General features: G+C 36.4%; 1 protein-coding gene across 1 annotated transcript in view; it reads right to left on the bottom strand.

Annotated features, from left to right (window-relative positions):
• SPATA17 (spermatogenesis associated 17) overlaps nt 1–14,084 on the bottom strand; it is an 88,161-nt gene that overhangs the window by 15,643 nt on the left and 58,434 nt on the right. The window contains exon 9 of the mRNA XM_032103010.1: nt 6,643–6,781. Coding sequence (XP_031958901.1) covers nt 6,643–6,781 — 139 coding nt within the window. The remainder of the gene's footprint in view (nt 1–6,642; nt 6,782–14,084) is intronic.

Below are 14,084 nucleotides of genomic sequence, written 5' to 3'. Positions count from 1 at the left end.
GATACTCTATTTTGAAAGTGTTTCTGATTAAATAAGATGCTTTAAAATGTTTAAGCAATGTGTACAATGGACATTATTTAGAAAGCTTAAACATATATACATCTCCCTCAGAGAAATACTGGTTAAAGTTAACTCTTACTAAAAAAGCAAGGTTTTCTTCTATACCACTAAGATGCAAGTTACATTATTAAATGAGGAAGATAGGCAAAGCAAGACATTTATCATCCAGCAGACAAATGACACGGGATTGCTAGTTAGACAGTATAATAAGTGCCATCTAATTTTCTCTTTCGAATCAATTTATTCTTCAAAGCCTTGGATCATCATCAAGGGACTGCATTTTCCCGCTGAGAAATTACAGACCTGAAAATCAGGTTTTATAAAATATTCAACTAGTTGCCCACAAACCCTTACAAATAACCACTAGAATGGATTTGATTTGAGTAGTGGTGACAGTATCTCTTCTTATGCAAATAATTGAATAGTTTGACTCTTCTCAGACATTACTTTGTAGCATTCCTTCAAAATCAGACCCTGTAACTCATCACTAACCTCCACTAGAAAGTTTTTTCAGCCTTCCAGTTATCCACAGATTCTTTTCTCCACTTAGATAAACAGTAGCCAAGGATACATTTTGCATGTTTTTTAATTTGCTTCATGGTGTTTACCCTCTTTCTACAACTAAGAAAATAATTTGAAATCTCACTTATGTTTAATAATCCTCAATAATCGTATATCAAGCATAGCATTTTTCCAAGGCAACTCAACAGTGGTGATCTTAAGGATTTCTCAAAGGAAACAATATACAGCTCAAGAACCTTTCCAGTGGGAGCACTGAAAGCGATCTTCATAACAAAGTGTATTGTTGTAATTAAGACACAGTCATAAAGAACCCGGAAAGATCATTAAAAATTGTCAATAGTTGGAATTGTCATTTGCTTTCCTGGAAGACTGAATGGGTGCATCTTATAATAAGAGATATTTCATTCTAGTCCTGTGAATGAGAGGTAATGTTTGGTGTTCCCATTTTTTGGACATGGCACACTCCTGCTTTCCTTAATACCTTTCCTTCGCTACAGTACATTATGACATTTACTGAAAAATAGAGAAAGAGATCAGAAGTAGAAGTTGCAAAAGTGACTTAAAGATACTTTTTGTTACCCAGTTTCAGAGACCACCTGCTTATTAAGTTGTTCTGTGATATTAAATTGGGCAACATTGCTCTTTTTCTGTACTGTCTAACCAGGTAGCCAAACACCTGAGCTTCAAGGAGCTCATAGCTCTGAAGAGTAATGCTGCTGTGGGAATCACCCTGTGTGGAGGCAGGGAATCACTCTGGTTGATTTTCATGTGAAGATGCAGCAGCATTCTGATTCCAACTGGTTCTTCTGAGAGCAGAAAATATGTGTTGCAGGGTACAAAAAACAGAGTTTTTGTGAATAGTACAGGATGTATTGTTGTAGGAGCAGATCCTTGGATTTAAATGATTTGGTTTGATGCAGGACTCAGGATAGCAAAAAAAGTGAGAGAAAGCAGTGCTTTGTTGGAAGTAGATAGTTGATAACTCAAACTAAGGGTCCATTTGAAGCATCTGAGTAGATACATCAAGTCATGCCAGCAGTAATAACCATACGGGAGCCACGTCATTGGCCGGGGATCGCTGGACTGCATCCCACTTTGGCAACAACCCTTATTATCCCTGACATGGCTCATGAGGAAACCGGTGCTGGAACAAGCAAACCCTTACAGCTCGTCTAATAATTCCCTTCTGGCTGCCACATTGTGTAAGCTCTGCATTGCCTGCGAGAACACACTGACTTTGGATTGGGGAACTAGGAATCTGATATTCAAAATATGTGCTAGCTCTTCTCATGCACATTAGTAACTTCTGTCACAAAGCACACTGGTAAATATGGCCTTTAAAGTTTTAAAAGGTAATAAAGCTGACAGTTCAGATGCACGTTCATTAGCCAGTATTACACTGTACTAAAAAATGTTCTTGGATAATCTTTTTTCCTAATTAAAATGAAAACAATCAAATTGTTTAACAAAAATGAAGTCACAGTCTGAGCAAGAAAAAAATTAAAGCTTCACACAGATTATACCTATTCTAAAGTCAAATCACTAGAACGTTACAAAAATGGAGTTGGGGTGGAATTTAAGTAAATTTCAGTATAGTCGTATAGTCAGGGATGGGAAAGCACAAATAGTGTATCAAAAATTCTGCCTCATAATGACATCATCCACTAGCCATGACTGTTGTATGTGGTGGCCCTACAAGAGATAAAACTAATTTTCAAACAGAAAAAATCACTTTCCCTCTCCACAAGAATTTTTTCCATCATCTGTTTTCTCTATTAACCCAGATTGAAAATCTGTCAGTTCTTGGACAAAGAGCCAAATTTATGCCTGGTGTAAAGCAATGAAACTATATATTTTTCATTATACTTATAATGTAACATTCTTTATATAAACTCTGGCTTGAAATATACACTCCTATTTGTGTTTATCTGTTATATGTGTCATGATTTAATTAACTACTTCTGCAACTTCGTGCAATCGCAGTTGAAGGCAATCACTGCTCAACAAAATCGACTGAAGCTGTTAATTGTGCCTTTATCTACACTGGCTAAATCTGAGCCTTTAACTCTCTGCCTCTGGTGACAAAGATGGAAGTGATATAATCTATAGATGGAACAACTATTGCCTGCTCTAATGGCTACACAGTACAGTGTGAAAATGCCAGCAGGGTTGACCACAGCCCTATTTCTACTGCTCCACCAAAAGTAGAATTGTGTTGGTGGTGAATCAGAAGGGCTATTTTTCTTAGCCCAGGCAAGGCCATGATAATCATAATTATTTGATGTTGATATTTGATTAACACTGGCAGTACTCTATAAGTGATTTCCACTAGACAACATCTAATTATTTAATTATTTCCCATTATTAATGGAATGAAACAACTCAAAACAAACAGCTAGAATGACTGTTTTGCAGGAAGCTCATGAACATCAATTCATACATGTAGAAATCTTACTAAAATTATATCAAGCTGGCCCGTTGAACTTGAAAGGCATATTTTATCTCAATCAATGCATAAAAGTAAAATTATCTATAACTAAGGCATGTTTCTCTGCTGTACAGTTCAGCTGTAATGATCCCCACACACTGCACTTGCACATCAATTATGATAATCATAATCACGGTCGTTAAGCTGAATGTTCATTATTATCAGGATGCTGGTGACAGCAGATTCAATCATCGGGTGCAATGGGCAGGCAGTCACAGTCCCACCCAAGTTTCTGCAGACAGCGTTGTGCCACATTAAACCTACGATGTGTTCCACATCCCACTCCATTCCAAAAGCTGTAGACGGTAAAGGTCAACTTTATGTTCTGTGCAATATGCTTAGGTTCTCTAAATTGATTCTTTGCAGTCCTGGGTATTTTTATGCGTTGTAGATAATAAAATCCTGTTTAGGGCCAAAATGCCTGTGCAAATAATGAAACCGTGGTTCAGTTGTACAGTAATTCACCTATAATAAGGCATCAGAGGGAAGATTCTATCAGAATGGAACATCTTGAACTATCACTTCCTGAATTTTACGAATAAGAAAACATTAAATGCTGTCATTAAAGTCAGTTTTCTAAAATGCATATGCAAACTAATTCCAATACAGATTAAAGACTGTAAGCTATCATTTCTGCCTCAGCAAATATGAACATATGTGAGTGTTTTGACAGCTGAAAGGCTATAGTTAGTGTATTTGATCCCTTGACTGTCCATCTACATTGGAACCTATCATTGTATATTAAATTCCTAGTGACTAGTAAATTTTTTATATTGAAACTTCTCACATAAATTCTATCAAACGCATTCCAATGTATTCAGATATATAATGTAAAATGTGTAAGCATTTTTATGTTTTATACTGAATTACTGAGCAAACTGACTAGGTTCAGTTTCACTAAAGGTATAGTATTTCCCTTCCTTGTTTGTTTATAATGAAGAATTAGAACAGAACACTTTTTCCCTTAACTCAAACTTCTTTGAAATGTAAACAGAGTGAGATAAAAATTTTCAGATTATAACTAGATGAAAAACGAACTATTAACTTTTCCTCACATAGATATGGTAATTATTATGTTTAGAGGAAGTCTATGCTAATACCCTTTCATTTTCCAGAAGAAATGTAACAAGGTAATATTTTTCATTGTTGTTCATTTTGCTTCTAAAGTAATTATATAATTTACATACTAATCTTTTTGTGACTTGAATTAAATTGCATAGTAATAAACATATGAAAACCTCAGGAAAATACAACTAGGACATACTCGTGCACACACACACAAGGAAACTTTTTTATACATAATATGAAAAAAAGCCAGCTAGTATCAGCTAGCATCAAATAATACCTCAGCAGCTCAGAGGGGTCACTGATCCACTGACCACTGACCTGACTCCTTGAAAGGACTTACACAGTCTTACCAGCAACAGTACACTGAATTTGTTTAGCATAAGACTGTCAGAAACTCAGTTGAGATCATGGCAGTGTTATCAGCCATTCATGTTGTAATAGAAGTTGCATCCACAGAGATACAACCTCATGGGCGACTCAAAGGAGGGTTGTGTTCAGCAGACAAACTATTAAGAAAAAATCTGATTTTTTTTTTCTAATATTTTGTTACACACCCTTTAGTCTTGTGATTTATTAGAGCAGGATAATTTTGTTCATAGCACTGCTATATTCAAAGTTTTCATAGAGCTTAGAAATGAGAAAGTGACAGAGTTCTATCAAATTTAACAGTTATGAAATTATGACCTCACACCTGCCTACAGGCCTTTTTCCATTAAATTGCAGTGAGGAGCTTAAGGTTTTGTGGTTCTTTTTGGTTTTTTTTCCTGATAATAATGACCCATTAAAGCAGTAGATATGTCATAAATGGCCCTTTTCTCCTCTTATCTCTCTGTTGGAGTAAGCGGCTCCTAATGGAAGCTTCATATTGATTTAGAATTGGGGTTGGAAGGCTCTGTGTCATGTTGGGTTAATGTATACAGCTATTCACCTCCAGAGATTTAGGCTGATAACTATCCAAGATCACAAGTAAAGTGAGTTTTTTTCAGCTAAACCCATAGTTTATATATGTGTGATATGATATACAGTATAAATATCCTTAGATTTTTGATATCATCATCTGAGCCTGAGCAAGAACTGCTAAGAACTGGAAAACCAAGTCTTTACAGGACAAGATAAGTACCAGAAATAAGACATTTAGGTCCTTTCTGTATATCATACTTATGCTGTGGGACTTCAGCCAGTCATATCTTCTACTCATTGCTTTTGAAAGACAAATTCAGACCTTTTTGTTTGATTGTTAAGGTTTTATTTGTAAGGAGATATAATTAATGCACGTTGAAATACCAAAGTTTTACTCTGAGCTCATTTTTAAAGCTTGAAGTTTTGAGGAAAATATCTTTTAAAAATGCTCCTTCTCAAACTAAGGTGCCTTGGAACTTGCTGTATATTTACAAAGGTTAACCTGATTTCAGGGAAGTAATTTATCATATCTTACAAAATCCCAGAATTGTTTAGGTAGGAAGAGATCTCCTGAGATCACCCCTACAACCCCTGTGCTCAGCTAGAGCAGGTTGCCTAGACCATGGGTATATCCAAGGACAGAGATTCTACAACCTCTTTGAGCAACCCGTGCCTGTCCTCTGTCACCCTCACAGAAAAAGAAGGAAAACAAAAGTGTTTTCTTGTGTTCAGATGGAGTTCCATGAGCTTCCCTTGAGTTCATTGACTCTTGTCCTGTCACTGCACGCTATAGAATCTGAGAGAAGTTTGGCTGCCTATTCTTCCTTCACTTCTATCAGGTGTTTATGCACCTTAGTAATATCTCCCCTGTGCCTTCTTGTCTTCAGACTGAACTGCTCTAGCTGTCTCATCCTCTCCTCCTACAAAAAATGCTCCAGTCCCCTAACTATATTGATAGAGAGTGCAGCACAGAGCCAAAGTCCATTATCTTTTCTGTACTCAGAAATTTTAATGTGATTAAGATAGCTAATACAAATAGAAGTAATGAAAACACTACACAAACTCATGTACTGAGAAAAATTACCTCAGGCAACACTACAAAACCAGAAATTTATGAGATGCTCCTGACAAAGCAGGCAATTTAATGAGGTGATCTTAAAATAAAAAACAGCTATTCACTAGTTTTAAGATTTTTCCAAAAAATTTAAGCAGTAAAGTATTGTGTTGCTTTTATCAGTTTTTGCTATAATTTCTTGAAAGTTTATCTTAATGTGCAAGAGTAAATATACAACCTCTCTTAAATCAGAAAAGGCAATACAAACAGAATGAAACTTAGCAAAATGCATATAACTGAAGCTTTACCTAATCAGGGTCTTAAATCCTGATCTTGTAGGACCTAAGGTGTTGAATTTCCTCAAACTGGATTTACCAGAGAGTCAAGGAAATCTGACATCTCATCACAGCTCTAACTATGCGATTTTATAACATGCTAGAAAGAATCCCATTGGATTCCATGATCTCTGGATCATACTGAAATTCACTTAGTTCTAATAAAATAGCAATCTAAAAAAGTAAATAAATCCTTGATTTTTGCAGTGACTTACCTTGTCTGCTATCCACTTCTTAGGACACACTTCTCTGAAATGTTTAGTTCCATAAGCTTCTTGGCCATATTTGCCTGACCTATGAAGTAATGGCTCATACTTTTCATCATTTTTATGGTACGATGAAAACGGCAGAAATCTGAAATTCAAGAATATTTTAAAATCAGTTATGCTCTTCTCTAGACACCACAGGATTGATGTAAATAATGGATAGCAATGCTGCAGGAGATGACATGGACACATGTTCCTGCTATTTCTCACTACCTTCTTAATGTTCCCCCTCAGTATTGTGAGAGGATTACTGCAATTTCTCCTGCAGCTTCTTTCAGATTAAACTTGGAGCAAAGAGATAGTAAGTTTCAACGGGATAAAATGAAGACTTTGTGCACAAGGATCTAACTTGGTTCACTTGCATTAGTTGATTATTACTTTGTCTGTATCTGCACTAACAACTGGTGGGAAGTACAGGATGATCAGGGTTCTCTTTGCTGGGATGTGCATGTTGATACTCAGGTCTTGGCAGGCAGTGCAGCCTGTGCCAGCTGTCAGGAGCAGGAACTGCCCATGCACAAGGATAGAGACCACCTATGGAGACAGGCATCCTTTGATGTCTGACAACCAAAGCTAAATAAACCATAATCTCATTTAAAAGAGCAGAAACTTGCGTGTAATGCTAAACCACAAAACAGAGAAATTGTTTCTACAGAATTCACAGACTGTGTACCTTACTCTTAAGTTATAATTATGTCCTAATCAGCAACCTTTTTGAGCCAGATTCTTTCATTTTTGGTCATAATGATGATGGACTTGCTGCTTACATAGTGCCAGCAAGCAGTGAAGCTCCAGCTACCTGCTGGAAGGGGTTGTCAGATGGATGTCCCTAACTGTCATGGACAGCCACAGGTTTTCTGGGTAGGTTCCACAGCACACTGTATGGAGGAAGGTGAAAAACATCTTATATAGAAAAGATCTGCAAGACACCCTACAAACGTGCCTTAGTTCCATCTATTTCAGTTTCCAAGAGAGTCATGAGAGCAAGTAAGTACATTTTACTATAAAGTAAAACATTGGGAATTAATCTTATCGTTGCTGCTATTCTGAAAAAAATCAACATGCCTTCTTTATTCTAGAAGTGCAGGAAAAAATATTACTCAGTAGAATTAGAAATACATGCTTCAGAAGTCTAAAACATCACTTTAAACTGCCATACAGTTAATTAGAACCCTCCCCTAGCTGAAAGCTTTTCAGAATCAGAGTCCCTATAAGAATTAGGCAAACAAGATTTTGATAAAGATGAGGATTAAAATATCCTTCCTTGTCTCTCAGCTGATACAGATGCAGAAAATTATTTATTTTGACTAACTGATTTATGAGCAACTGTTTGAGTGTTTTCTTAAATTATTTTTCTTTCTTTCCACCTTCTTTCCAACAAGAAATTGTTTTAGAATCTTTCCAGCTGTATCAACTTCTCCTATCACGTGCCACAAACAAATGTCATGTAAAGTTAGTGAAAGAAAAACCCTGAGTTAGCAGAGTTTTAAATCATAAAAAGCTATAGTAGCATGTGTATCCCCATGGGAAAGGACACCCTCACACAAGACAGATTAGGGTACTTGTAATGCTAATTTGCACATGGGATGGACATCACACACACACAAAAATTAATGTGGCCCCAGTGTCCCAGAGAATACATCGAAGGTGCTGTGAGCCGGCTGCTCCACTTGCAGATTTTATCACTTCTGAATTGCATTTTAATAGTACATTTTTCTTTTCTTCAGACATGAAAGAAAATTGGCTTTCTCAGGGGATTGGATAGCTGAGAAGACAAGGCTTGAAGTTTAGGGATTTGTCCATATATGCACAGAATTTAGTTAAGCCACAGCATTCATAATTTAATATGAACACCATATCTGTAAAATTTACACATAGAATGATTAAAAAATCTTGAGTGAAGTAGAAGTAAATTATTATAAGTTTTCCCTTTAAAATTTTCTAGACAGAGGTTTTGATTTTACTGTGGATCAGTTAATCTTTGTCTTTTTGGCAAAAAAATACTGAGAGTCATGTAGGTTCTACTATGATTCCAAAAAAAAAAGCCAACCCAACATTAACACTTCAAGACACAACTAGCAGTATGTTCTACATGTAGTTAAGCACAAAAGTGATCTGCACTCTGCTGTATATCTCCTCTAAGATCATTAGCTGGAATATGTGCCATATAGCTTGGAATGTATGTGTATGGCTGAGTAAAAAAACTTGTATCAGCTATGAAGTTTTGAGGAAGAACACTGGACAATGACAAATACTTAAATTTAAATGAAAGAACAAAAATATAATAGGGTATAATGGTATCAAGTAGAAGCTTTTTCTTCTGTTTACAGTTCTGCTCTCAGAGTCAGGGGGCAGATCCTTACAGTGATGATGCTGTAACTACAAGAAAGGATGATATGCTTGTAAATTCAGTGGCTGTTTAAAGTAAGTGAGAATTTTCATTATGTGAATAAGTAATTAAAAAATTACAACAATTTTTCATGTTAAGTAGGGTAACCAAATTAATGGGAGCAATACAAAAGCCATTATACCCCCCAACCAACAATAATAGTAAGAAGTAATAGCACTGCAGAACACTTCAGTAATGGTATTATGTTCTATAGCTCTTTGTATACACCTGACACAGCTTTTCCCAAAATTATTGACAGTATGTGCTCTGAAAGTGACAGAAGACAGTGATGGAAGAAGAAAATTAAATTCAGACAATGATAGGATACCATTATCAACTGTACAAGTTTAGATTTCAACGGTTTAGAATTCAAAACATTCACTCATTTTCCCTACATCTAATTTTCAGCTTTTCCCTGTGATTTCAGTGTAAATTCAGAAATTCTTAAAGGCTTTCAATAAGCATGACAGAGACAGAGGTACCAATCAAAGAAGAATTAAATTCTGTATTGATGTTTTACTGTGCTCTAGGAAAGTCAGTATAAGCTGAGACTTCCCAAAAGATGATGATTTAACAGAAGGTGAACTTTCCCTAAAGAAATATATTGAAAAATGAAAAATCATTTCATGTCAGCCTGAATGAGAGATATGCCAAAGAATACATTCAAAATGGGGAAAGGGTTGGAACCAAAAATGGAAATCTACAAATGGCTGTATTACTCACTCATACATAACCTGAGAAGGACCAAGGGTGGCTATGTCACCGATGATGAAGGCCAGCTGCACTGCTGCCAGGACCCCACTATACTGAACCTAATTAGCATAAAAAGACCTAGAAGCCTTTGCTTAGTAGCCAGACCAGGACCTGACAGCTGCTAGTGGTGTGTATTTAAATTTCAAAGACGCACTAGATATTTGTTGCTAGCAAAAACAAAAATTGCTTTATCTCTCCTCTCATCCTGTCTTATACCTTCCCTCAACTATTAATTTCATCTTTCCAATCCTTTTTCCCCTCACATGTTTACACTCCCCCTCCATGACTTTTGTTCCTGCATTCCTCACCTACTATTTCTTCCCTCTATTCTGTCTCTTTTATTGCAATCTCTCTCACTATTTTGACAGGAGATGGAAGAGGCTTTTACATGCTGAAGGTTTTCCAATTGGATTGGCAGAGATGACAGAAACAGCAGCAGGAGCTGGTTTCTAGTGTCTGTGGCAGTGTGAGAGGAGCACAGCAGCACAAGCAGGAAGTAGAATTTCCCAGGTCCATCACTGACTGCTGGGCAGCAGTGTCCCAATGTTATATGGTACCTACCAACAGGACACAGGACAGAGGCAGTGACCTTTTCTTGACGTTTAAATGACAACAAAAAAACAGAGTGGTCCTTCAGTGTGTTCTCTGAACCTGCCCAAGAGGCAAAATCCCAGCAGTCTACCAGAGGGAGCAGGTAATCCTGATCCCAGAAATGCTTCAAAACATACCCAGGCTTCTGAGAAAGAACTGCCAGATATACTGCTGGACTTCCATGCATGCGGCACTGCAAGGACACAGTAAGAAATATAAAACCCCAAGTACTGCTTATGTGTTTTTTCAAATTTTCCTATTTGTATGTACCTTACATCTTTGTTATTTAGTAGAAAAGATGCCAGCAAAATATTAACTCTATGACATTGTTAAATTTTTATCTAAAGTATTTTTATGCAATAGCAATTCAATTGATTTAATTCAAATAAGACAATTTTATCTCACTTTGAAGAACTCCATGAACAATTAGCTCCAAACAAGCCATGCTTCTCTATCAGGAATCTGTGAATATTTTATCTTTTTTTTCTTTAATAAAAAATGACATTAATTTTAAGCTTTCAAATTTGGATTAAACCTAAAGCAATTTTTTCATCAAATCCAACAGTGTGTATCTTTTCACTTAGGGAACTGAGAAGGAAGCATAATGGTTTTCCATAGCAAAACAACTGCAGCAGGGCAGACATTATTTAGTTTATAATGCATGTATATTAAAATCAAAGTGTTAGATACAAGAATAAAGATGGAATATTTTACTTAACATATCTAGCCCCCTTATCTTTAGTGCACTATTTTTGCCATGAGAAACCTACTCGGGTGCATTAGTACAAATATTGTTTCTGGTAATATACTAAATACACGGTTTATTGAAAAAGTATCAATCACTTTGATTGTAACATCAGTAAATCTAAAAATCCTCTGGCCATTTTTATTTAACCCCTGTCTGTGATAATGTAAAGTGGCAAATAAAAGCACAGCCTAGTTCTTGTAGGAAGTAAAAGAGATCTCTTCTGCAGCAAATTCCGGAACTTCTTAATTATACACAGACTTATTATCTGCATCCCCAGTGTTATAAAGTACCAGAACTTCATTAGAAAAATTAAGATGGAAAAATGAAGGCGCTACTTCGCAAATTTCCAGTGGAAATTAGCTGGAAGAAGCAGAGGAATACTGGATCAAAAGAGGGTAATCATGCTTAACTGTGCCCTAGAGCACCCGCATGTATAATACGATTTGCACAGTAACTACCTCTCCTATTACTGCTTGTTTGGAGTATTCTGTGTTAATGGGGTTAGCTAATTTAGTATTTTAACTTAAAAAGACTCTGCTGATTAATAAATGTTGCACACTGTGCTAGTAATTAAAATAAATGGAAGAGTTACAAATAGAAGTTGAATTGTTAAGAAAACATTATCTGAAAATATATGATAATCCCTGTTTATCATAATACAATAACAGTCTGGAAAATATGCAAATTGCTGAAGTTGCAAAGCATATGACAAACTAAGTATAATTTGAAAAAAGTTTTCAGATGTGTTGTATTTGTATGACATAAAATGTAGTAGCCATTTTCACTGCAGCTAAGTCAGAAATACAGTAAAAGATTTTATAACTCTAGAAATTAAAGGATTTTTTAAAATCCTAAATCTTAAAGCAACTTGCATTTTAAGTTTTCTTACCATTACCAACAGGCAGCTCATAACATCGATGCTCTCCAAGTACAGAGTTTATTTAGGTCACTGATTTCTCTGCAAGTGTACCTGTCATGCCCAGCACAGGGTAGCACAGCAGCACCACAGCTGCTCATAAAGAAAAGCACAATCTTGTTGAGAATAAGCCCATGAGGATCTGGGTGCTGCAGTAATCACACAGCATGGGAGAGGCAGGGGGTGCAAAAAAGAGTGAACCAGTGTGACCAGGACCAGGCTGTGCATCTCCAGCACAGCACTGAGCACAGACATAGCCAGAAGCTGAGATGATGTTTCTGATGTCACACCAGAAGACTACAATAGAAACCAAAGCCTTACACTATTGCTATCACCACACTGCATCTCGTTCTGATGTTTGCTGACTTCATAAAGATGTTTAATAGTATACTTTGAAGTATGAGGCATATTATGAGAGACAGATTTCATCAAAGTTAATGAAAATAATTGACATTTTTGTTCTCTGGAAAATTAGGCCAGCAGGCAGCTGCACGCAACTGAGGAAAGAACTTTCTATGCTTCGTCTAAATCTGCTGGATCCAGCAGTTGGTGTCTCAGACTAGACACTATATTAAGTGGCCATCCCAAAGGAATGCAATTGTCATTCCTATCCAAGTGGAGGGGGAAATCACTTCATTTGTATGAAAAATAGCACAATAAGGTAGTAACAGCTTCAATTACATGAGAAAAAGGAATCATTCTTATTAGGCTGGATTACCCAGTTGCTCTTTCGTTACAGAATAGGAAATTCCATCAGTTGCTTTAAGTAAGCATAGTATTCTGTTTTGGTTTCATTTGTACTGTTTCTGCCTGCCTCAAACTCTCTCACAGCTTTTCCAAATTTTTTCTGCATTTTATCAAAAGTAAGAACTTTCTCAGAGCTTGCAACACTCATCCTATCATCCTGTAAACAACCACTTTAAAGAATCCTGATAATTAGAAGTGTGTGGGAATTCTGAATGTTGTTGAAAATTTCAGGTCCACGCCAACAATCTTTCAGTCTCAAAAGACACCACACAATACTCACTCTGGAAATATACATATCAAGGATTCAGTCTGTCATTTCATGCAAACACAAGCTTTCTCATCAAATGCCGCATACTTCTGCTGCTCATTCTCTCCTTACTTTCTAAAACAGAAGAATAATCAGCATAGGAAGCACTACCAGGAAGAAATAAAGTCCCAAAGTACACAATTACATAGCAAGAGACAGAAATTTGTCAATTCATAATAGACACTGCTGAGAAAAAAACTACTGTAGAATCTGAGTAACCCTTTGCTGGCTCCTCCCTGGAGACCAACATCCCACACAGCAGCTGCAGCATTACTAGTGAGCGTTAGTCCTGGCAATGACCTGCAGCTCTGTCATCACCTTTTCAAGGTTACAGATGTGACCCTCGCATGCTTGGTTGAATAAGAAGCACAAATGGAATGATCACAGCCTGAAAATGTATAATACACTCTGCATTTAGTGTGCATGAAGCTGAGAATCATTGATTGTTAGGACATTGCTTCTGTGCATTAAGGATGGCACTAAATGTTTCCTTACCCGTAAGTTAAATAAAGACTCCATATCAAATAATATCTACCAAAGGTGGAGGCTCCAAATTTAAACTGTACAAGACCAAATTTTCACAATTCCCTCACTGAAGAGTCAGTGAAATATTTATTACAAGGTCTGACCTTCTGAAACTGTTGACACAGTGATGTCTGGGGTAAACTTCATCAAATAAAGACTAGGCAATGTAGTCATGCCTATAAACGAAGGACATCATTTATCCTTAGTTGTAATGCATCAACCAAAACTAATTCAGTGAAGAAAACACTTTAAATGAGAGACAGAATATTAACTACTACCTACTGATAGGGGTTCTTTTAAATTTCACCAGCAGAAGTTAGATTAAAAAAATGAAAAGAAAAAAAGCACGAATTTAAGGTGAGATGTGAAAGTTAAGCTGCTTCCTCCTCACACCAGTACATGAAAGGATACAGAG

The sequence above is a fragment of the Corvus moneduloides genome, chromosome 3 (genome assembly GCF_009650955.1).
Source record: "Corvus moneduloides isolate bCorMon1 chromosome 3, bCorMon1.pri, whole genome shotgun sequence".
Lineage (NCBI taxonomy): Eukaryota > Metazoa > Chordata > Aves > Passeriformes > Corvidae > Corvus > Corvus moneduloides.
Note: the sequence above shows the minus strand (reverse complement) of the source record. Positions and strands in the feature narration are given on the sequence as shown.